Source organism: Rhinolophus sinicus, linkage group LG05 (genome assembly GCF_036562045.2).
Source record: "Rhinolophus sinicus isolate RSC01 linkage group LG05, ASM3656204v1, whole genome shotgun sequence".
In the NCBI taxonomy this organism is placed as follows: Eukaryota; Metazoa; Chordata; class Mammalia; order Chiroptera; family Rhinolophidae; genus Rhinolophus; species Rhinolophus sinicus.
Window position 1 is genome coordinate 153,095,304 of NC_133755.1, and position 27,228 is coordinate 153,122,531.

Consider the following 27,228-nt stretch of genomic DNA (forward strand, 5'->3'; position numbering starts at 1 on the left):
TCTTATAAAAACAGGCAGAATTAGCAACTTGTGACGGTGGCCAATAAAACAAATATAATATGATACTTTCTATAATTAGTAGAGTGAGCTGAAAAGACATCTATTGTTGTGAAGTTCCTTATATATTAATGTATCACTACAATGCTTATGTCATAAACAAAATTTATATTTGCTTGTTTAGTTTCACTATAAAAATGTTACTTCCAACTAATTATGTTTTAAGAAAAACAATGTGGCACAGTGGAAAACATATTTAATCTAGGAAGAGAAGAATCCAGAGGCAAAAATTCTAGTCCCATTTCTGCCTCAAATTACTTTGGAAACAAATCTATGTTTTGTTTTCATTTTCCCTACTACATTTTATATTTATTTTTCTTAAGTCATTTAACAAATGCTACATTATTTCAAATTTTATCTATGTATATCTCACATTTCCCATCTAGACTAAGCTGCTCACGGTGTCTGATTTACATTTTTGTCCTCTACAGTGTGCCAAGCTAGATTGAAAGCTTCAAGAGAAAAAGGACTTTGCCTATATATCTCCAGGGGTTAGCATGGTGTGACCTCATGTTAATAAGGTGTCAAGTAATTAGACATTTTAATAAACAAAAAACTTGACAACAATAGCATGGAAGGTGAGGGAAGAATAGACGGAGCACAGGATTTTCAGGGCAATGAAAATCCTCTGTATGATACTATGATAGACATGCCACATATTTGTCTAAACTCTTAGAATGTAAAACACCAGGAGTGAACCTTAAGATTAATTATGGACTTTGAGTGAATACAATGTTAATGTATGTTCACCCATTGCGTACCACTCTGGTGGAGATGAGGCTTATAGGGGAATCTACTCATGTGTGGGAGTGGAGGGCTTATGGGAAAGCTCTGTACCTTCTCTTAATTTTGCTGTGAAACTAAAATTATTCTAAAAAAATAAAGTCTTTCAAAAAAAAACAGCATGGTTTCAAAACAGAAGAAAATTCTGAGCACATATTAAATCCAGTAGAGTCTGCAATGTTTTTGTTTACCCATTATAATATTAACCAAACATTATGGTAAATGCACACTATCTGTCAGACACTTTTCTACACAGTTTATATACATATAATCACTTTATACTCACAATAACCCAATGAGGCAGTTACTATTATGATCCTCATTTTTCAGTTTGAGGAAACTGCAGTCAAAGAGATTAAGAAATGTACGTCCACTGCTGTGCAGCTGTAAGTAGCAGAATCAAGATTCATCCAGGAAGGGCTGGCCCCAAAGTTCATGAGTCATATCCTGATCTGCCAGGTACCCAAAATTCATTATCTGGAGGATAATTTTTGCCTTATTTCACAATTTCATGTATATTATTTTTTCCTTTTTCAAATCAGAGGTTAAGTTTCTTTTGGGTTAAAAACTAGTATCTCATCATTATTGAATAATCCACAGCATGAGTGATTAAATCACCACATCAACCTCCTGTTAGGTAGGCATCTGGTAAGATGGAATTGGTGGGAAAGACAAACCACACCAAAGATATACTACATCTGTTTCAGATTTTCAGTTCAACAGGAAAATGGAAAAGAGAAGCGCTAGCTTGTATAAAGGATATCCCCCACACACACACTTCAGGGAGTATCACTTTTGTACAAAAATTGTCCCATACTAAGTAAAGGTAGTAGTACTCTGAGGCTATTTTCTTTTTGATAGTTTTTATTGTTAATGTTGGGTGAGAAGGGGTGAATTAGAGGAGTGGTCAGATAAGGAATGGCTCAAGCAAAGAAAATATAGGATTCCCCACTAGAAATACAACAAAAGAAAAGAGAATTAGAAAAATTAGAGTGTTAAAGAAAAAGGTTCAAGAAGTATTAGACCGTGAAAATTCTTTGGACAAGAGAAATTGAGTAAACTGGAACAAAGGAGAATAATTTATACGTGTACCTTAACTTTACTAAGAGTCTGGGGAAAATTAAAAATAAATATGCAGTGCTTCTTTAAGAGTGAAAATGAGTAAGAACCTAACATGACACACTGCAATGGCTACATTTTAATTTTTAAAAATCTGTAAGTATGCTATTATAAGCAATAGTCAAAAGTTTTCCATGCTATTTCCTAATAGCAAAAAGGGTACATACAGTTTATGTTATGCTGGTTGTTCCTAATCACGGAAGTACACATACAAACTACGTCTCTAAATGGAAGAATCAATGGAAACATCAATCAAATAATTTATTGAGCACTAAGCACATGGAAAATACTCTACTCTCTTATTTACTCTTACTGATTATTAAAGTTTTGCAGGTTAAGGAAAACGATGTGAAAGATGAGTAATTGTTTAAAAAGAAATGATCTGTGGCTTAAATTCAATCTACAACAAAGAGACATTTACCCATAGGCTCCATGTATTTCATAATCTTTTTCTCTGACAAGAGATTTCCAGAAAGATCTCACTGGCCAGGTTGAAGCTCACACTGGCACTATTTGCACTGCTTGCTTAAAAACACCACAGGTACATATAAACTAGGGAACTTTGTCATGCAAAATGAGACTGAACAAAGAAGCATTCATCCAGTTCTAGGTACTATAGTCAACATTAAAGCTAACATTGCAGAATCTGTAACAAAACTAACATTGCAGAATCTCTTTTTTTTTTTTAAGGTACAATAGTTTGATTCTTTAACAAACTATTGAGACAGGTTACTTAGCATGTTCCTAGGTAGACAGGGGGGGTCCCTGGTGGAATAAACAAAAAGCAGCCATATCTTAAAACTCCAAGTTCTGGAATGCCTCCTTCACTTCAGGACAAAGCTATGAGAATGCACCTTGAGGTTAATAAATTATCTCAAATCCCTTTTGGGCAGGCAAAGGAGCAGATCTGATAAATAGGAATGGGATATTTTGTTAATCCCTTCAGGATGGGCAAACAGGACAAACCTGATAGATGAATTCCAATAGAAGCCTCCAGTCCCCTTCCCCAAACAGGCAGGGGAAGGTATAAAAGTAAGAGCTTTTGCCTCAGTCACTGGGCACCCCCATTTGGGTACCCCTCCCACTCGGGAGCTGCAACCTCTTCTCCTGCCTCTAATAAACTATCTTCCTTTACAACTTTTTGCCTCTCCCTGGTCCGTGAGTCCATTCTCCGGCTTCACGAGACACGATCCCAGCCCACACCCAGAAACTGCTGGCAGATCCCGCATCATTTACATCATTTGGGGACTCACAGAAAAATATTCCTACTTCACTATCTACATAGTGAAGGGCAAGTGGGGTTGAATACAGACAATATGACTTCAGAATCCAATTTTTAAACAATTTTGCTAGATTTGTTATTTGGGCCTTAATTTATTTCAAGGAAGCTGAATCCACTGACAGTTTTATTTGCTGAATTAAAGTTTTTTCTTTTCAGTGTTATGTTGTGTTCCAATAAGAGATTTTCTGTGAAGTCAGTAAAATGACAATGCTTCCTGAGGGTGACCCAGCAATGACAGCCACCAACCCACAGTTGTCAGCGAGAAGCCCACTGATCTTGCTTCCAGGGCTTCAACATTAGTTTCACATACCTCCACCCACCCACCTTCCACATAGGCAGGCTTCCCAAAGCTGTGATCCAAGAAGAAACAGATCCCTCTCCCAGACTGAAGAAAAACATCTTTCTGTTCTGGGATAGTGGAATTAGCTTGTATCTAATGAAAATCCACTGAAATCTCAATAGAAACATTAACCCTGAATGGAGAGCCTTACCTGTGGAAACAGAACTATGAAGAGGCTTTTAATAAAATAGAAAATCAACTCAAAGCAATTAAAACAATACATTGAATTTTTCCCTCCCTCAGGAATAAAGACAAACCTAACCTGAAGAAATAGTTATTTTTTTAAAAAAGCAGTAATGAAGCTGTCCTTAGTTATAAGTTACCCATTGAACATAATAAGATATACTTTTCCATAAACGCATGCTCATTTGGCGCTACGAGTATAATAAGCTACAAACAAGCAAGACATTTAAAAGTGTGCATCTCAAGTTCTAATAGAAAAGTGAACTTTCAAAAGAGGTTAACTCCCTTTCCAGGAACCTCATAGTGATGATTATTGAATAACACTCAAACCAGTGAATGAACTTTTTTGTTAGACCATAGAAACTCAGTCACACAAAACAGAAAGTAGGTATTGACACTATTGCTTGTCTAGTTTAATCATAATTAAACCAATCATCGCATGTGTGTGTTGGGGGGGAGGGGATTCTAAAGCTATGCGGACAGTTTTTTTCTTTGTTTGCTTATTTTTATACTTCATGTAATTGACAAAAATATAAATAATTATTCAAAGTATCTCCCCCTTAGATAACATATTTCATGAAACACTATTTCATGCGTGTTTTCCAAATGTTGTTTTCAACGAGCAACTCAATGCTGTCCGAATACTACATTCCAATCAAAAAGCACTATTTCTTCCTGAACAGAGACACAGAAATATATCTGTCAATAACTAGCTCTTTGCCAATGAGTTTCATACTTCTATATGTGGAAATATAGTCTCTATTTTTGAAGGTTTTGTGCCAAGGTATTCAAACGTTAACTTAAGAACAAGTTGGGGGAGGGCTAGAGGGACAATCTCTCATTCCTATAGGGCTTGTATTTACCGGTACCTATAAGTATTACATACACAGTGAGATCCAATAACATTAAAGCATAAACCAGAAAAGAACAGATGATTACCTGATATTCGTTAGGCCAAAAGGTGCTCACTGCTAGCTCAGCCCGAAGCCAATCTCTACCTGTGAATCCAGTCACATTCCAAATTGGATTGGCAAGAGGTCCTTTATTCACCCTAACTAGTATGTTCAGAGTGCCAGGGTTTGACCCTTTCTGGCTATATAACAGGTAACTGAAATCAATACAGTGAGTGTCATTCTCCTTCATTGTAGGCAGCTGAAGTCGGGCTTTTTCTCCAGGGTCATGATCTGAAGAGTCCACTATCATATAGGAACCTGAAATGACATTACATATAATAAAGTTAAATAAATGTATAAACAAAAGGGAATATATAATAATAGAGAGAATACTAGAAATAATACCAACCCATTCTGAGTGTTAAATTTAACTAACAAGGCGGGGTATTCTAGAATACAGACATAGAAAGATACCAAACAAGTAAATTGAATGCTTATTAGGTGACAGACATTGGTCAAAGAATATAACGTGTATTAATACATTTGCTCTCTGCAATAACCTATAACCTATTCAGTCAAATATCTTTGACTATTTGAATGGTCAAATAGGTGACTCAGGTTCAAATCCAGTTACCATTCTAAAAATCTCTAATGTTACTAAGCAGAGATCTTTTAATATCAAACAAACAAAGCAATAACTTATGGGCCTGATTGACATACAGGGTGCATCTTTCCCTTCCCTTATCCATAATACTATTGCAGGGAGATGGGAAAAGAGTATAGGCACTGAAACCGTTTGTGATTTCTAATCTCCAGATCACTATTTATAGAAGCTGTATGATCTTTTACAGTGTACTGACAACCTGGAACTTCAGTTCAGGGAAAAAGGACACTTCGCAATGTAAGTTTGAGGACTGAAGTTTAAAATGTTAAATTTCTAAAGCTGAGAATCTGACATATGGTAGATTTATTTACCTACCTGGAGCCTCACGAAGCCGTCAGCTAATCACCATAGCTATTGAACCCAATTCTGCAATTAGTTCCTATGTTGTTCTATAGCTGCAAGTCTGGTTTGAAAACCACTATTCTACTCCACTTCCTGATTTAATAACAATTCGTTGGTTATCTACCATGGGGAGGCAGAGTACATAAGGAGACTTGCCCTCCTATTACCTCACAGTCTGATCCTCAAACATGGTCTCTGCACGACAGGCAAAGGTCATGTAATGCCAAGTGCAAAAATGGAACTTAAACATCAACTGCCAGTATCAGTCTAAGGACCTCTCGAGAAAACTAATCAGTGTTTCTCATGTCACTGTGCATTTTAACAACGACACATTATAACAAAAATGGAAATATATCTATTTATTGCACTTAAGGTACAACACAAATTTTATTATACAGTATTTTTTTCCCTAGGACATAATTTTAACTTAAAAGTATTGGGTATAATGTCAAAGAACCCAGTGTTACAATGGTTACATTTGGACCTCCCTTCCTAACCAACTTGTAGAATTAATCAACCCTTTGGGTCTCCTTGCTAAAACACAGTAACATTTGCCTGTGACACACTAAACATTCATTGACCCTAGTCTAACCAGCTCAATTAACCCCCAACAATAGGTTCAAATCATGGAAGGTAAAACAGTACTTCTACTATATAAGAAACCAAAATTTTAACTCTGTCCAGTTCCCATTTGGTGGTACTCTATGATTCAGAGCCTTGTAAAGATTTCATATGATAGCACTATCAGTATAAAATAAGCTAACTATAGTGATATTTACAGACATTACATTCACTTCATTTTTCCCAGTTTTCATCTCTTCTTTTGTAACCTGGAATTTTTTTTTTTTTTTTTCTTCCTGATTCTCATAGATCGCACACTAAAAAAATAAATTGACCATATGTATTTTTGGAGAAGTTATGACATTTTTTTTAACAGGATATCCTGGATCACAACCCAATTTATAGAAGCAGGATGTTTCTATTTTAGGTTATAATGGCTGCTTTACGGAAATGTCTTTCCGATTCACCATAGCAGAGGAGAGCAATTATTGCTTGTAACTATGAGGAGGCCTGAGATCTTGGTTGTTACTTAGTGTTGGTATTGGGCCTCAGCATCTTCCCAAACCCGTGAGCTATTTCTCCACTGCTACAACAGTTTTGTTTTGTTTTTTTTCAGTAACATGTTATAGCAGTAGTGCATTTGGATTATTTCTACAAGTTTGCATCAGTTATGACTTCTGATTGTCAATTTTAAACTAGTGCTCTCTAAATGACTTATAGGCTTTCAAAGAGTTATTTTCTTCTATTATAAAATAAACTTTGGAATAAAATGTGGTTTGCCTCACATTTTAATTATATAGTACGATATTTACCATGTAGACCATTTAGCAATTTTCAGCCAGTGGCATTTTAAAGCTACAATAATTTTCGTATTGAGGAAATGGGATGAGCAAAGTATATTAATTTGTTGGAACCACCAATTTGATCATTAGAAAGACAAAAATCACAAAATAAAGCTTGTTTAAACTATTCAGCATTTCAAGGGTATTCGATGCGAGTTAAATACAATCTTTCTAAAATGCTGATTTTCATTTCTACAATGTTTCTGCTAAAAGGGCTTTTATCAGTGCAGCCTGACTACTGCTACATTTTCTGAGTACTGTTGCATAATATGCATTTATTGCACAGTTCCAGGAAGGAAGAAGCCATCTAAAATTCGCCAACTGACTTCATATAGTGGCAATTTCCGCAGTAGGCACCGTGAAGGTACCTGCCTGTTTGATAGAAGATGCCTGTCTATTATCCCAAGCATAGAGAACACTATGCTGTTCTTATCAACTTACAAAAATTACTTCTAAAGTCTCCCTGAATAAATGGTTACTAAACGCTAGAGTCAAGAAATTCTACAATATGCATTTCTCTCATTCTTTAGGTTATAATTTAACCCTTACTTACAATTGTTCTGTTACCAACTAACTAATCCCTCCGATTTCTAATGAACACAGTTCTATTAAGTTGTAATTTAGCTATCTCAAGAGGTAATAATGAAACATCTGTGTGCACACACATATAAGGTACTAACTTTTAATTAATGTAACTTCTTTTAATGTGGCCTTACATGTATTCCTCATAGTCTGTTGAGCAATGAAGTTCTCAAATATATCATTAAAGACATAGGAGAAAAAATTATATGCTTATAATAATTTGTTTTCAAATTGTAATCTTTCTGGACTGCGATTTGAAATGAAAATCAAAACCTTTAAAAGAAATATAGACCCTTTCATCCAAATCTAGAAATGCACACTAGATATACAATCCTGTATATGTACAAAGATATAGCTTTAAAAATATGTTTGTCGCATCATTACACTGTTTAAAATAGAGAAAAATAAAGTTTTAAATGTTCAATAATAGGCAATTTATAAAGTTACAGTAAATCAGTTTGATGAATAATTATGCAGTTATCCAGAATGATATTATTAAAATCACTTAGTGGAAGATAGTCACAATATGTTAAGTAAAATAAGCAGGTTAGAAAATTTATTCATTTATGAAAAAACATGTAAAAAATCCATTTGTGTAAATGTATGCATATTCATATGTTATCAATGTGCATGCACGTAGGACTGCAAAAAAAATAATACAAAGCAGATATAGCAAAATGTTAGCTGTATTATCAGGGAGAGCTGTAATTATCTTCTGTTTTCTTATTTTCATTTATGTATATTCACTGAATGTTCCACAATGAAACATGCAATAGATTTGTACTTTTTAAAAAAGAGAGAAATTACATGAATATTATCTTACATGAACAACATAAATAATGATAAATACTTAGGAAATAAAGAAAGCTATTTCGCTTTTTAAAATAAATCATATTTGCATCCTACAGATTAACAACATCTTGGCTTTCTTTCAACAACAACAACAAAAAAATACAAAAATCAGGAACGTCTTATTGCAATTCATTAAAAAAGGGATAGAGAAGCACTGAGTACTTAGACCAAACAGCATTTTTTATTGAAAAGAACAGCCAAAGAAAGCAAGTCCCATATTCATAAACACCACAGTCTAATATCTAGATGAATAAATAATGCCCTATGAATTGTATGTCTTAATGAAATTTTTATCTTTAAGCTATACTTCTAGGAATAGCATAACACAGGAAATAGGATTAACTGCAAAGAAAATAATGAATAATAAATAAGTTTCCATACTTCATCCTAAAATTCTTTCATTTATATATATCCTTTAGTACACTAACATAATATTTTTATTATCAGTTCTTATTGAGAATCCATTGAATGTGCCCTATAAACTAAAGTGAGAGAAATTTCAACTTTTCTGCTCAGTATTAACAGCCCTCCATGATCTGATCACAAAGTATTTTTGCCACTTTACCTCCCATTCTCACGCACCACCTTCTTCAACCTGACAGAGCCCTCACTATTTTCTCCACATAGCACACAGGTTTTCTTCTCCAGGTGGGCTCATGTTCTTTGAAGTAAGCCTCTCATTTAAGCCCCCAGACAATCTTTACCCATTGTTCTTCCTCAGCCCCAGCCCATGTTAAGCTTCCCCTGTGTGGAAGCCCTTTGATACACAGTTTCTGCCTTTCTTGTTCTGGCTCTTAATTATGCACTGCTATTGCATATATAGGGATCATTTACCTCCCACAGAAGAATAATAATGTTCTCTTGGAAAACATCTGATTTATTTGGAATCCAATCAGAAGAGAGCAGCCACACACTAAATGTAACAGTGAAAGTGTGCTATAAAGAGTTACAAAGTATAAGAGAGTAGAAACTTTATAGTTATAAACAGAACCCTAAAGAATAACCACAATACACAAGGAGAGAAAAAAGTGTTGAAAGGGGAGGAAGGTTGCTGAGAATAAGACCTCTTTAAAATGTGTGGCTACGGTCCAATGGGTGGTGAAAAAGAATGTTGGGTCACTCAAACCAGAGCTGGTCCACAGCTACGGGACAAGCAGGAAACACTCCCTTCCAGCAGGGTGGTATGAGGCCTGGGGAGCACCATGTGCCTGTTGGGGAGGGCACAGCAAAGGGGTCACCAGGCCAGGGCTGGTGCTGCAAGCTCCCTGAGGGACTACGTGCTCTGGGCAACTTTCAGCTATGCAGCACCAGCAAGAAGAAACTAAAACAGAAGCACCATTCAACCAGGAATAGAACTCCTTCCACTGAAATGCCCCTTCAGCACTCTCTATTGACAAAGCTTAACAATGTGAGATCTACAAAGGAAAGGTGTGCAAAGGGTCAAGTTCCACTATCACAGAGTAAGTAATGGAGGGTAGTTTTTTGAGTGGTGAGGCAATGAACTGATAACTGGAACAGCATCGAACAAGGGTCTTGCATATAGTAGAAGCTCAATAAATACTTTTTACCTGTAGTTGGTTAGATGAATGACTGAATAAGAAGACAAAGAGACCAGCTCTTAGAATATAAGAACATAAAACGGTTGAGGCAGTATCAGCTCTAGATATATGTAACCTAAATTATCAGAAAACATCAAAACAACAAAAATGAAACACAGAATTGGAACTGGTTTATACTGCTTCCAGACAGAATCATTTGATGGAAGAGTGTAATGTTTGGGAGCATGCACCAAACATTTTCGTTAGAGCCACTCTTGTGTACCTAGGAAACGTATTGAGAAAAGCTTCTCAAACATTTCAGTCTCGGGACCCCTTTTCCACTTTTAAAAATTAACTGGACATCAAAGCACCTTCATTTTGGTTAGTTCTATCTGTCAATATTAACTATATTAGAAATTCAAACTAAGAAATTTCAAAAACATTTTAATTCAGTTAATATTAACAACAGTAAAATCATTATGTTAGTGTAAATATTTTTATAAAAATTTTATATTTTTATAAAAATTATTATATTTTGCAAAAAGTCATATGGAGAAATTTTTACATTTTTGCAAATCTCTTTAATGTATGACTTAACAAAAGATACCTAAGTTCTCATTTGTAGTTCTTCATTCAATCTGTGTAGCATCATATATCATGTAGCCTCTGGAAAATTCTACTATACACTTATGAGAAAATGAGAGAGAAAAAAAAAAGTATCTTAGTGTTATTATGAAAACTGTTTTGACCTTAAGAATTCTGAAAGGGTCTTTAGAACACACAGTGGTCACTGGATTACATGTGGAGACCACTATATTTTAAAACACATAATTATTTTTATCTTCATGCTCCAAGAAGAACATTACCAGTGCTTTTATTTATACTGAGTCTGCTTCGCTCATTCAATTTTGCAGGGTATAAAAATGTACTGTATGAAACAAAAGTCTTCACTGGGATACTGGATGTCTGGAGAATGAAAATGGAAAAGGCTTAATTATTTTTACACTAGTATGAATTTAAAGGCTGTATTAGTCAGAGTTCATCAAAGAAACAGAACCAATGGGGGTGGGGGGCAAAAGAGAGAGAGAGAGAGAGAGAGAGAGAGAGAGATTATAAAGAACTGGTTTGCGATTATGGAGGCTAAGAAGTCCAGATCCAGAAAAGTCAATGGTATAGTTCCAGTCCGAGTCTAAAAGCTAAGCAATATTCAATCCATATAAGAAGATCATTTTTTGTCTGTTCTGAAGTTCATTTTGAAAAGCTACCAAAGCACCAACAAACTGTAAAAAAATGGTTCTTGACATTGAGATTTTCCTCAGGTAGAAACAAAGAACATGCCAGAATCTGTTGGTGTGAAAAAACTAAAGACACTGCAATATAGTTTCATGCCCAGCCAGCACAGAAGCAGTAATCAGGATTGCTGGGTTGAGAGAATAAAGACAACCAAAAATCATGACTTGGGTCCCAGCCCATCCAGGATTAATTTTTTGTTGCTGCTGCTGTTGACTTCTAAGCATTTCTGTTCCTATTACCTTTGCACTGAAGACAATGCCACTGACCTATTTTTCACATCTTTCAGCTTCTCATTTCCTTTTTTCAAGGTTCTCCCCCACCTCCATTTTTCTTCATCTGATTAGGTGGCAACATAATATACACCAAGTTACTAAATCTAAGCTCCTAGGAATCAGTTTGATTTTTTCCCTTCCCCTCACATCCCTCTTGTAATCCACTAGTAATTCTTATGTCTCTAATTCCAAACTAAATCCTCAATCATCCACTTCTCTTCATCTTCACCACTTTTATCAACCCTCTCTCAGGAAGACAACTCAAATAGGCTCCTAACAGGTTTCCTGGTTTCCACATTAGCAGCCCTACAAGGCAGCAAGGTTAACTTTTTTCAAAACATACAATTGATCTTTTCTTATCCCACATTGCAATGAGAGTAAAATCTAAACGCTTTACTCTAAACTATCAGCTTCAATATAATTTGCCTCCTGCTTTTCTCTCACATTATCTCCTCCTACCACTTGCTTCCCTTATTCAACATGCTCCAGATACAGTGGGCTTCCTCCTGCCCTTTAAAAATCCACAGTCATACCTGCCTCAGTGCTTTTACACTGGATTTTCCTCTGCTTAGAATGCCGTCTCCTCAGGTGGCTGATTGTCAACATTCAGCCCTCAGTTCAAAGGCTGTCTATTGGTGATTCTTTGATCTGTTAAGTAGTTCCTCCTAAGATTCTTTCTAACATCACTCTCTGTTACCTCCTGCATATCACTGGCCACATACTGACATTAATTTGTTTATTTGATTGAAGTACTCCTTGAAAAATTCAGATTTCATCCATCTTGTTCATCCAAAAATCTAGCCCAATGTCTGGAGCATTCGCTATGGAGCGGGATGTTTTTGTTGTAACAAACTGACATCTTTCTATTTATGTTTCCTGCTCTGCATGTCCATCGCACTTCTATCATTCTTTCTCATGCATCAAATGTACCATATCTATCTTTGCATCTCCCCAGTCCTGGAGCAAGCTGTTTAAGATCAGAAACCTCCTTTTCCACCTTAGCACCTAACAGAGGGATTTTGCACCTGTAAACTCCTGGTGAACTGAACTGAAACTAGTAAAAATTTAGAATTTCAAAAATTATAACAATATTGTGTTTTCAGAGATAGAACAAAACATGGAATCTGAAATGACTTTAAACAATGTTCTCAATGTTAACAATCCCCCCAAGACATTCCATTATCTGAGTAAGGTTGACATAAGTGCATGGTCTCACTTTTTTTTTTTTTTTTGCATGATCTATTATTAATACTTTAAATTCTTATATTCTATTATTTCTAAGATAATGCCTCTTTCCTACTGGAGTTCACCCTGTATGCCACACAGTTTATTTCTGAAAGACAGAATGAGGCACACTTATGTCAGCTTGGAAAAAGTAAACTCGTCCCTCAAACTCCACTACAAAAGGACTGCATCTTCACAGTATGTTAGTCCCAACAAATTCACACTCCCTAAAATATCCCTTCCATTGTCTTAGCAAAATGTCACACTGGGCTTTGTATTTGTTCTAGGTACCTAACTTACATTTGAAAATAGAAAAACTCTTGATTCCAGAGAACACCTTCAAAAAATTTTCAAACAACACAAAAGACTAAAAGGAAGTTTTCAGGTTAAATTAGCACATTTCTCCTCCTTGGGAGACTATTTTCCTCATGGAGTTTACCTGCTATGTGTTAAGATATAGGAACTGGTCCAAACATTGTTCTCTAGTTTTCTCTCTTTCCCTGACAACATCTTTGAAGGCAAAAGTATGACTACTTGGCCTGTACTCTGACCACCAAAATTTTCATTTAGTCTGCTGTCGAGAATAAATGAGATTGTCTCATATGTGCTACAGCATCCTCATTAGGTAGGCCCTTAATACTTGTTCTTTTAGACATACTCATTCCTTTCTCTATCAAATAGCAGAGAATCAAACTAGAAAGTGTATGAAAAGAACATTTAATTTGTCAAATTTAAAAAATGAGACGACAATGTTAAAAAATAGTACATTTCAAAATTTTCACTTCAAATTGGTTGTTACAAAATAGTCACGGGGATGTAAAGTAAAGCATAGGGAATATAGTCAATGAGAGGGTAATGACTATACATAGTACCAGGTGAGTACTAGATTAGTCAGGGGAATCACTTCTTAAATTATACAAATGTCTAACGACTATGTGTACACCTGAAGTTAATAAAATAATATTGAATGTTAACTATAATTGAAAAATTTTAAGAACGGGGAAGCTGAAAAAATTTTTCTACTTCAGTGGCACCTGAACCTTTCTCAACCCCCGCCTTCACAACACTACCTAACCTCCTTCATCCCAATGTCAACCCTCCTTCCCAGCTCCTTCATTCCTATTCCTTTCTAACCCTCCTTTCTGGCTCTTTCTTTCTTTAAAGCCTGATATAAATATAGAATACTCTCCCAGGAAACACATACACACAACTTAACCAACAATAGTCAAGGACTCACAGATGTAAGTTTAAAACCTCCTGTTCTAAGATTTCTCAGATTTCTGAAATTGTGGCATCCCCACTCCCATGGCTTTCCAACTCGCATAGCTTTTCTGCTATGTGGTCCTGAAATGTTTTGAGAAGCAGCTGCTAAAATAAAACGCAGCTTGAGAGGGAACAACCAGAGTCACATTATAAAGGCAAGAGAATCTTTGTCCAGCAGCCAATTTTGTAATCATCCCTTGCCTTTTCAAAGGAACCGAGACTGGGAAGAACAGTAAAAGGTAAAGGTAGTAGAGCCTGCAGGCCCAGGAAACTGCCGAAAGGTTAAATATCATGCTGATGATTCCAGCCTGTTGCCTGGATATACTTTAACTCTGTTAATAATGGAAGGCAAAACTTCCTTTTTTTTTTTTGCCTCATACACAGTAGAGAAAGAGTGTACAGTGCCCCCATATTTCCATATAAATGGATATTCCCAAAGTCAAAATATTCTACTCAATAGTAGAATTATTTTACTATAAGACTGGGTATAATATAATATAATATAATATAATATAATATAATATAATACCGGGTCATATATTAATTTTTGCTCCAAAAGACGCATTAGAGATGATTGTCCGGCTAGGTCTTATTTTTGGGGAAACACGATAACAGTCTGTCTGAAGGTACCAAAAATCTATGTTAATATACCAGAAGTGCTAGGCTTCCTTTTGACTCAAAATTAATAACAAGGGTCAACAACTACTCCTGAATAAGCAAATGGCAAGTAATGATCAATTAGAGAAGAACTGAGATTGAGCAAAATTTTTCAACTGCGTTCTCAGGTTCAAGGGTAATGATGTTACAGGAGCAGTTCAATTGTCCATCAAGGAAGTTGCTTTCTTTATTAAACCACAAACATTCCAAATTACACTGGACACTTTATAAAAGATTTAAAAGGATTAAATTCACTCCACTTCATCTAAATGAAATCATATCCCTATCTATGAAATGGTTAAAAATTCAGACTCTGAAGTCACAGACATAATTCTGCAGCCTGGCTCTGACACCACACACCCCAACCTTCCACATCTCCTCCACCATTTTTGTGACAAAAAGCTTAGGCCCACAAAAGATGAGTGTCTTAGATATAAAAAAACATATATATGTTTTGTTTGAAAACACTGTTGTGGGGATTACAGAAAAAAGAAATATCAAAATAAAAACCTTTTTACTTTTTTATTTACAAAATATTATCTAAACCAAAAATCTGTCTGCGTGTTGTTGAAAACAGTGCCTGCCTTAGGAGGCATAAGACAAATAAAGGAAAAGCAAAGCAAAAAGTAATTGAGATCATAGGACATTTGGGGGGCGGGGGGAATTGAGTACAGAGAAATGAAGAAAAGAATACAAATGAGAGGAGAAAAAGAAAATAAGGGCTCACACTTCATAACATCAGATCTGGGAAGACAGGAGAAAAGAGGGTAGAACCAGGTGGTACAGAAAAATGGGGTTGCATTTATTTTCTGTCTTCCCAAGTAACTCCACAAACCATACAAATATGAGAAAAGAAAGTGAGGTCCCCTGACATTAAAAAGCAAAAGAGAACAGTATCATCGCCACAAATGTTGAGATTGTTGTTTTTGGTCACTACATGATTGATCTTCTATAATTCAAGAATTTGATATAAAATTAAAGTTAAAAAACAAAACAAAAAACACCTGAGACATTCTGAAAGTCTCCTGAGCCTACATTAATTTAAGACAGCTCTGGTGGAATTAATGGTTCCCAATCCTAGAGCACAGTATAATACTGAATCAGATCACTGTGCTCTACGATAAGCTATTCTACCTCCAATGCTGCCAATCTACCTGTTATTAAAAAAAAGAAAAAAATGTCTCTTCAGGTCCTCTGCCCATTTTTCAATTGGGTTGTTCGTTTTTTTGTTGTTGAGTTGCATGAGTTCCTTGTCTATTCTGGATATTAGCCCCTTATCAGAGGCACTGTTTGCAAAAATCTCCTCCCATTCAGTTGCTGGCCTCTTTATTTTGTCGATGGTTTCTTTTGCTGTGCAGAAGCTTTTAAGTTTCATATAGTCCCATTTGTTTATTTTAGCTTTTACTTCCATTGCCTTTGGAGTCAAATTCATAAAATGCTCTTTGAACCCAAGGTCCATAAGTTTAATACCTATGTTTTCTTCTATGCAGTTTATTGTGTGAGGTCTTATGCTTAAGTCTTTGATCCATTTTGAATTAATTTTGGTACATGGTGACAAATAGCAGTCCAGTTTCATTCTTTTGCATGTGGTTATCCAATTCTCCCAGCACCATTTATTGAAGAGGCAGTCTTTGCTCCATTGTATGTTTTTAGCTTCTTTGTCAAAAATTATCTGTCCATATTTATGTGGTTTTTCTCCAAAGAGGACATACAAATGGCAAATAGACATATGAAAAAATGCTCAACATCACTAATCATCAGAGAAATGCAAATAAAAACCACAATGAGATATCACCTCACTCCAGTCAGAATGGCTATCATCAACAAGACAAATAGTAACAAGTGTTGGAGAGGCTGTGGAGAAAAAGGAACCCTCATACACTGTTGGTGGGAATGCAGACTGGTGCAGCCATTATGGAAGGCAGTGTGGAGGTTCCTCAAAAAATTACAAATAGAATTACCACATGAACCAGCAATCCCTCTCCTGGGTATCTACCCAAAGAATCTGAAAACATTTATACATAAAGAAACGTGTGCTCCAATGTTCACTGCAGCTTTGTTTACAGTGGCCAAGACATGGAAACAACCAAAATGTCCTTCGATAGATGAATGGATAAAGAAGTTGTGGTATATATACACAATGGAATACTATTCGGCGGTAAGAAAAGATGATATAGGAACATTTGTGACAACATGGATGGATCTTGAGATTATAATGCTGAGCGAAATATGTCAGACAGAAAAAGCAGAGAACCATGTGATTTCACTGATATGTGGTATATAAACCAAAAACAACAAAAGAACAAGACAAACAAATGAGAAACAGAAACTCATAGACACAGACAATAGTTTAGTGGTTACCAGAGGGTAACGGGGGTAGGGGGTGGGAGATGAGGGTAAGGGGGATCAAATACATGGTGATGGAAGGAGAACTGACTCTGGGTGGTGAACACACAATGGGATTTATAGATGATATAGTACAGAATGGTGCAGCTGAAATCTATGTAGTTTTGCTGACAATTGTCACCTCAATAAATTTAAAAAATAAATTAAAGAAAAAAAACATAACACACATGGTCAATTGTAAAGCACCATACTTACTAATGGTAAAGAAAGAAAGGGCATGCAAATACTTTTCTGACTGTTGGCATACAATTAATTCAACTTTCTCTTAGCATAAACAATCATCCCGGGATATTCTTCCAACAAATCACTCCTTTTAGACAGAAACAGAAAAGCTACATGAGGCAAGTGACCTCTGTTCCAACGGCACTCTCATTGCCCTGAGAGCAACTGAGCATTGTACTTTAATGTTTTCATAAATGCTAACTTAATGCTCAATGGGAGAACACAAACATTGAGAAATTGCAGAATTTCAGTTCTCACACTAACTTTTAAAAGCTTTCCTCTGGAGTGTACTGTAGCAGCTAAAATAGAAAAGAATTTTAGCCAAAACAAGTAACAGCGGGAACTCTGATCAACTACCAAACACAGGTGTTTCCCCACCTTCCCCCAAGGGGAGATTATCTTCCTTTTATGGACAGGAAGAGGGAATTTTCAATAATTTCAGAATTTTGACTTTCAGATCTTTCGATCTACTATAGAGATGAATTTTCAGAACTTCAGTAATATCCATAAGATAAACTGAAACAGCTTAAGTACACAGAATAGAGTCAAACTGCTCACTTTGAGAATAACCAGAAGCAAAGACATGTCTCCAACTTTTTTTTTCTCTCCTTCTAACTATAATATTACCAAGTATCTCCAGAAACTATTTGTATGATTTAAAAAAAAAAAAAAAAAGTGATTGATTTTAAATGGTCCTATAAGCAGTGACTAAACTCTGCGAACTGGCAGTGTTTACTCCAATCACGATGATATGCATCCATTAGATGCAACATGATTCTACTGATTGAAGTGGATGTCCAGAAAGAAATAATACCATCATTCCATCTGGTTCTCAAATTCCTCTCAAGTTGGTCCATATAAACCTTGCAATGCTTATTTGCCATGAATCACCAGTATGATTTCATAGTTCACAATTCATAATGACACAATATGCATTTTTGCCTTGTTTGACCCCTCCTTTTTGCTTAGAAGACTTGTATTCTCTTTTTCTCCCCAGTGGAGCTCAATTCTCAGTTACTCTATGAATTCCTATGAGTGATCACATGATTTGATAGGTAATTAACACATTTCACATTCCCTACTTTGTCATGTTATAATGTACAGAACTTCCCAAACTCAATAGTCAACTTCTTAAGGGGTATTTCTACTCGTTACACCCTTCCACATAGTGATCTACATTTAGCAGATATCACATAATGTCAATAATTATGGAGGTTAACTGGAATATATTAATAATAGAAGTATTTGAAACACTAAAAGTATCTTATTTAATTCATCCAAACTTCCAGTGAAAAAGATACTGAATATATAAAACACTAATATACAGAAGAAAGTGAGGTTTAGAAACATTAAATAACTTGCTCAGAACTCAATCCAAATCTAATACTAAAACCATCTTCTTTAGCTCCTATATTATTCTGTCTATCAAAGTAGATAAGAAGTTTAGTTTATAAAGAGATACTATAATTTAAATATTTTTTAAAATTGCATGGGAACCTAGTAACTATGAATTTAAAATGCTCTAACAAATGCCATTTCAGTATTTTTCCTTCATGAGTCTTCTTCCAGGTATGGAAGGTATGAACTATCACATAAATGATCAAAACATCAACAAGTATATGTCAAAACAAAACTGTGGCAACCTCTTTAAAAGAGAGATCAGCTATGAGATTATATAATGGGAAAATATGCCCTCATCCCTTCTTTTTTTCTGAGAAAGGGAGGTTAGAGCTGTAATCTGAAGAATGACTTACAACTGAAAAGAAGGGATCATTTAAGGCAGTAAAAACCACTGGTGCAAATAACCTGAAGGCAGAGCAGATTATAATGCATAAGAGAGACTGAAAGTTTGGCTGGGTAGGAAAAAATGGGGGCGATAAGAAAGTAAACAGACCAAGAAGGCCTCTGGGCAATGATAAAGAGTTTTGCCTTAACCTTAAATATTATAGAAAGACATGGAAATGATTTAAGTTGGGGGTGATGGAGATGATGGGAAGAGATAAAACTCAGCAAGAATTGTTGCATGAGATACGCAAGTGAGGAGACAAGTGTCCAAAATCTAGAACTGTATTTCTCATTGATATACCCAAATAGACAGTGGTGCCATTCCGAGTCTTGGTACGCATCTACTGTATTGTTTTCAGCAAAAAGTATTAAAGGATATCACGAAGCCCTAACAATTATCAAAACATACCCCAGCACCTCTCCAGTGGAGACCCCTGCTGGGCACAGGCAACACTGCACCCTACACCCACCGTGAGTCGTGAATCCTGTACTTTGCTGCCCCTGGATGTCTGTGCTTCCACTCTGTGCAGAAGACAATCCTCATGATACCTCCTTTCTTCAATTAATAGCTCCATAATCAAATTTCCTTTGGGTGGTCTGAATGGTGGAGATTTGGTGACCTGTCAGTATCCTACCTATGAGGGCAGCTGAAAGGTGTTGGACTTCTTTCTGAGGCCCTGAGAACTTATAAGGCAAGAAACAAAATACAGCAAAGGCTGTCAAAAAGAATAACAAATATCACCTAATGTAGAAGGAGCATTAATTTTGTTGAAACATACCAGAGAAGATGTCAAGTGGGCAACTAGATATATGATCTTGTATCTTAGCAAAAAGATCTTGGCTATGAACAAATATTTGTGAATAATCTGCACATATATTTACACATGTAAATTCCATAAAGCTACTGTATTTTTTACATTTTATAAACTTTTCCAAAAAATCTTAACTATTTCATAAACATAACGTGACAGAGTAAATGTAATCAAATTAACGTCATACCATATACATATTACTATGGAACACAGAATGCCACAATCTGATTACAAACCTTTTTATTACTAGTAGTGATAGAAACTCTACAGAAGAGAGAAATTCATTCTAAACATCTAACTTACATGGCCACCTCTGGAAACTAAGAATGTTCTTAAGATTTTGTATCAAATGTAATTTCAATAGAGATTAACAATTCAGGTAATTTCCAAACCTCACATCAAACTGTCTGCAACTAGATTAAAGTCACTGAATCTTGCATTCACACATAACTAGTTTGAGCATCTTGAGTATATTCACCTCTTGACCTTCACTAAACACATCTTTGAATCTAAACAACCTTTTCCTGTTTGTTTTTTTTCCCAAACAAAATCAAAATTCCCTGTTGACTATGTAGTAGATTTATACTGACCATTATTCAATTTAAAAGACAATGTGTTCTGACGAGGGAAAAATTGACAAGACACTGAAATAGACATATATTTATTTGGAGAGGAAAAATTGCGATTAATTGTGATTGAAACCCCACCGTGATTATCCTCTCCATACTAGTAGTTCTGGCCTAAAATTTCTTCCTGAAACACAGAAAAGTACATAAATATCCTTCTATAAAATGAACATAAATCAATAAATGAGACTGAAACAAGTCCATTGTGATAAATAAGCTGCCTCTTCGGCTGCATGAAGAAATTCACACTGATGTCAACTCCAGGATCCTGGAAGGACTTGGGGCTAAGGACCTCCTTATCAGGCCTCAAAGGGCACTACAGTTGTAGCACAGGGCCTCTGGTTCTTCTTTTTTTGTTGTTTTTCTTTCTTTAACTTAATAACTTAATTGGCTTTCACCATCTCAACCAGAAGGCCAAGTAGAAATGGCCTCATGATCAAGTTTCTTAGGGTGGTATGGAAAGAGTGATTTCACCCACCTTTCTAGTTGTCCAGGATCATATTTGGGACGAAATGCAAAGGTCAAAATTACTACCAGTAACTCTCCAGTAAAAACAAAACCTGATAAGGAGGGTGGTCATGGGAGAGTTGTAGACTATTAAAGAGCCGAGCAAAAGAAAGATACAGAATCCTGAAGAATCTAAATCTTATACAAACAATAATTTGTTCAGATGACCGACAAGAAAGATAAGATTTCTCCAGTGACTAGAATTTCCTCCTAAAGTAAGTCATTTTGTCTAAATATAAATTATTTCTTAGTTCTCTATCAGGTAAGTAAAACTAACTAAGAGTTCAAAGGTCTGAACTTTCACAGTAAAGCCATATGGCTCATAACATAAACATGGCAACCAGATAAGGTTTCCAGATTTCCTCTGTTAACGAGCATTTGTTTCAGGCACCAGTCTCAGTATGTGTGTTTTCTTAAGGAATCCCCTCATTCTAGCGGACCCAACAACAGGGTAAGTATTATTACTTTTACTGTAAAACCTCTAAATGTGCAAGAAAGCATGCTCTGTTAAATCCCTATAGCCATAAAACACTTTAAGAGTAAACTCCTGATTCAGTGTTTCTCAAACATGAGTAAAATACCAATCTTTAAAAGAAAACTTTCTCACAGAACTGTGTTAACTTAAAATATATACAGATCAATCTGAGAATTGCAAAAGTTTATTCATACAAATAAATGTAAAACTCAGTAAAATTAAATAGTTATTTAATATAATAAATTATGTTTGGCAGACTCAACATTGCAAAAATTACATTGAATAGTGACAGATAAATACATGTTTATTTTACATACTACATTTCACTTTTGGGTTTGCTTCTTTTAATTTTGATCACAATGCAACACCATTTCATCAATGTTATTATAATATTTATTTTTCTTTGATAGAGATTTTTAGTCACTGATTTATGCTGTTGATGAACCAATCAATTTAATAATGCATTCCAAAATACAAAAATAAGAAAAATTTAAATCTACTTACTAAAAAGCATTTTCTGAATACTTACTATACCTTTTGTTAATGAGGTTTTTCAAGCTAATATGTACAAATTAAGGATGCACAAAATATGTGGTAAAAATAGTATGATATCATTTATTGTAAAGTCACAGTTGACAAGTTCCTCATGCTTATGGCAGATATTATCTGCCACAGAATAACTGAATTCTCCCATCGCTTTTCTTTATCGGAATTATGGTTAAATTCATGTGTGCCCTAAACTATGATGCAATTGGTACTTTCACTTAGCAAAGATGTAAATATAACATCAACGCAAATGTAAATAAGGCCTCTGAATTACTTCCCAATCATCCAGAACATCTTAATTATAAGGTGCATAGGTGTATATTCATTTTAGACTCATAAAAATAAAAACATACAATTTTTAAAACTTTCATAGAGCTCAGAGAATATGCCTGTGGATTATAGTTTGAGAAGCACTACCATAGCTCACTTAATAAACTCAGCAACAAAGGACATCTGTCATTTATAGTACAGATAACTAAACAGTAAGATTTTTAAAAAGCACACTGAGATAAAATTATGTCTAAATAACCTAAATTCATTTTCATGGAAGAAAATGAAAACTTTAATTTTTCTGAAGAAAAATATTTTTTAAAAAGATACTACACCCCAATAAAGTTTAACTAAAACAAAGAAAATAAAATTTTTTAAAAAGATACTCAGTGGGATTCACTTCCTTAAAAATAATAAAACTACTTTATGTTCTATACCCTCCTCTTTGCCTCTAAGCTTTAGAATTTAATATTAGGAAAGGATTTGCTCTCTCTTAACAGTAAATTAAAAGTAAGTAAATAATTATGTGTTTCCTTTTAAAGTTGGTGCCAGGAAGTTTGCATCTTAATTTGAGGCTCAACTAGAACAGCAGTGTAGGCCTCAGTGGCAGGAAAGTTTAGGTTTATTTGTGGTGAGCTAGATTTTATAATCATATTTACATTATTACTTATCAGGAGTCCTTTATCCTTATTTATCTTTGTCATTTGGGTAACTATCCTAGAGGTAAGAAATCTCAAAATTTTTGTGTAACAATAAAAGGTATAAGAAAGTATATAAATTAAACAATGAATGATTAGTACATGAAGACAACCCCCACTTGTTGCTAAGACCAAGTTATCCATAAGTGCCTATACCACCTAGCCAAAAGCTCAAAAGCCAATTCTACATAATATTGGGATGGAGACAATAGTCAACTGTGATAGCCTGTTAACCTGTATCTAAGAAGAAGTAAAACCATCTACTACTTATTTATCTCAATGTTAAAAATGGGTATATATGTATAACGAAATACTATTCAGCCATAAAAAAAGATGAAATACTGCCATTTGCAATAATATGGATGGTTCGTACGAGTTTCATGCTGAGCGAGATAAGTCAGACAGAAAAGGACAAGAATCATATGACTTCAGTCATATGTGGGATATAAAATAGAAAACAACAAATAGACAAAACAAACAAAAACTCACTAACACAGACAACAGTATGGTGGTTACCAGGGGTGGAGGGAGGGAAGGACATTGAAGTGGGTAAAGATGGTCAAATATATGCTGATGGAAGGAGACTAAACAAACAAACAAACTGAACATAGTTATGTCAAGGAAAAAATGACCATCATGTAGTTATATTATACTTCTGTCCCAATATCACCTCAGCTTCCTTGAACAGCTGTTTGCTGGCCATAGAACAGGGTTATTATAACTTATATAAAAATGTATTACAAATTGTGCATTGATCTCTACTTTTAGAACAATGCAAAAAATTGTGAGTAAAATTAAAATGGTACACTCCAGGAAAAAAATTATTATAAATCCAAAGGAGACTTTTAAATATTATCTTTGTATTTTAACAAGTTCATTCTAGCAAAGTTTCAAAGAAGAAATCTTTTGATTAGAAGAGATCTTTGTCATTTTGAAAATACATAGCTACCAAAATAAATCATCATTTCATTTGTGAAAATTCACAAGTACTCTTTTAAAATCAGAAATGCAAGAAAGATGTCCTCTATCTTTCTACTGAACACTGTTTTGGATACCCTGGATAGCATAATAAGACAGATGATATAAATATCTATATAATTTTTTAAAATAGATGGTTTGTCATTAATAAAACTTTTCTAACATTAACAAAAAAAAAGATAAAAAATAAAAGATGACCTGATTTATATAAAAAGGTTATTCATATAGGTTAACACTGTAGTACAGTAAAGCTTCTATTAACAAATTCCCTTAGAATAAAAAATAAACAGAAATTCAGCTGTTAAATTCTTTATCTAAAATCATTCCATAAATTATGTGAAACAGAATTGTTTGCAATTTTAGCTGCTTGAAAAAATATACAGGGTCAAAGTTCTTACTTCTCCCAAGTCCAGTTGAAATAAACAGGACAGATCTTAAAGTAAGAAACATCTGCAATTTTGTCTATTTTTCTAAGCATATAGTTACGAGAATGAACTCTGGAGTCAGATCAAACTTGGTTCAAATCCTGGTTCTATCACATAAAAGTTATGGGAGTGGTTACAATCTCACAAAATTCTGTGGGTTTAGGGAATTTCATTTCATTTGCCATATGTTTTATGGATTAAAAATATGAAAGACATTGAACTTAAGTGACATGTGTAAATGGAAAATATTTTAAATACTCAAGTAAACAAAGGGAAACAGAAAGATGAAAACTGAGAAGTAGCCTTTTGTTTTTGCCTAAGAGTGAGTAATCCTGTCATTTAAAAAGTTAAAAATCTTAGCATTTTATGATACATCTTATACATACTACAATAAAACTTCAATTAACTAATTTCCTGAGTATTATGTATTTTAATAGTCTGCTGTAAAGCTCCAACTTAAAACATTTCATAAATGATATGAAATATAATTTTCCTTTTCAGCTACCTGACAAATTAACCCAGTACAGATTCTATTTCTCTCAATAAACACCAGGGGTGCCAAAAAATGTATACAAGTAGACACTTTGGTCAGCATTGCTCAAGCAGTAGTTCGCCAAAATGAGAAGTGTCTGGATGCTGATGGTAACCACTTTGAGCACCTCTTGCAACTGCAAAAGTCAAACGTGACTTGTATTCATCTTTTGTTATCCATATATACTGAATATTACAATTTTAATAGTTTCTTTCCTTTCTTAAAAATGTATATTTTTTGGCACCCTCTGTAGATATTAGAGAAAGATATAACACTTACATAAAGTGTTATTACTGTTCCCAACAATATTGATGGGATCAGACTAGCCAGTTTAATACATGGTAAATGTGTAATCTTGAACACATTATTTCTCCTTTCTAAAACACAGGTCCTTTATCTATCAAACAAAGATAATACAGCCTGCCTCACAGGATTGGAATGAAGAAAATATTGGGAAGCATTGGCAAAGCACTCAGCGTGAGGCTTGGTACACAGTAAATCTAGAACAAATGATAATCCCATGCTTGTTATCCCTATAACAATAGGAGAGGAATGAAAAATATATTAATTACATGCAACAAAACTCTAACCTTAAGTGACAATACTTTGACTCTTGAGCACACTAAATATTGTAAATAAGGTTCCTAACAAATGACTATTACAATGCTATCTCACTAGAAACTATAATAAAAATTAATATTTTAATCTTTGATCTGAGATTGTGAAAGAAATCTTAGTCATTCACCAGCAAGCTTGGTGGTACAGTGGGAACAATGTGAAGAGGTGAGAAGACGGACCCTTTAAATCATGGTGGCTTATCTACTAACTCAGAGAGAAGCCTGATTTTATCCCCTTGAGACAATGAGAATATAAAAAAAGGACCATTTATACCTTCTCCCTTTTTAAATTGTACCACAAAAATTTTGCTAATTCAGGAGACTGAAAGATGGACTTATATTCATTACAAAGCTAATATCTACTATTCTGAGGTATCTCGAAACTTATAGAAACTGGAGATAAATCTATAGTGCAAAAAGGTCAGTATAATATATTGAGATTATTTTTCATTTGTTTGTTTATATGTTTTTAAGAAGCACAAAGGTCAACCCTGTATCAGAGACCTTTAAAATTTTCAATTAATCTGCAAAAGACTATATGTGAATATGTATGTGAGAGAGAGGACAGCAGGTGTATACAAAGGTAAAGCAATCTCCTATCTCAGAGGATTCTCAAGCTTAAATACTGTTCTTATCCTCATACAGAATACAGTGAAAATGTATATACACCAATATTCAACATTAAAAATTCAGCAAGGGAATTTCATTATCTGGAAATAAACTCTTTAAGAAATCTAACTTTCCTACATTTTACGTACTTAATAACATTTCAAACTCTACATTGCAATTAAAATTTAAAAGTGCAACCCAGCATCAAAAGCTAATATACATAAATTAGCTCTTTTCATTTTTGCTCAAAAAGTTTATTCTTGTTTTGTGAGATATGGAGTACCCACAGGAATTAGATTATGTCAATAACCCAAAGATTATGACAAAAAATATGACATGGCTATTGATATTAAGCCATCTATTATAGATTTCACACAAATCACAGAGGCTTTGTTTAAAAAGCTGTGGAAAATAATATTCAAAATTCACTATAGAATTATTATATGGAAACATCAAATAAACCTACATTATTTCTAAATATATATTTATTTACATAACTTGCAAATATATTTTAAATCAACTCATTATATAAAAAATAATGTAATATTAACCAATACATTTGATCAAACAAAGCTCCAAATTGTAAAACTGTGCCAAAAATGTTTTTTTAAATGAAGTTTTAAACTCAATATCTACCATCTCTAGGTCAATAAAAAAGTATCTTCCACTAGAAAATAATATATGTAATAATTACATTAACATAAAACAGTCTCCCAAATCTTTAAAATATGAAGCAATTAAGACCTGTTTATTATATTTTATTCACAGTGAGTAAAGGCATAACAATTTATATAAAAAAAAAACTTCTATGAGATTACAATCGATATATCCCTTTGTAAGTTGAAAAAGTTCAATTTATTTTAACAAAATATACAATCAATTTTTATTTTTCCCTATCTCTATTATTTGAGCCATTTTACTGGAAATATAATCCTAACAGTCAAATTGAAGTGAATAACTTTTCAGTTAGTTA

General features: G+C 34.4%; 1 protein-coding gene across 14 annotated transcripts in view; it reads right to left on the bottom strand.

The window, feature by feature from the left end:
• Window positions 1-27,228, bottom strand: part of PTPRK (protein tyrosine phosphatase receptor type K) — a 505,373-nt gene that overhangs the window by 303,952 nt on the left and 174,193 nt on the right. For all 14 annotated transcript variants that reach the window (XM_019729452.2, XM_074333558.1, XM_019729449.2 and 11 more), the window contains exon 3: window positions 4,704-4,975. In XM_019729452.2, the coding sequence (XP_019585011.1) occupies window positions 4,704-4,975 (272 nt within the window). The remainder of the gene's footprint in view (window positions 1-4,703; window positions 4,976-27,228) is intronic.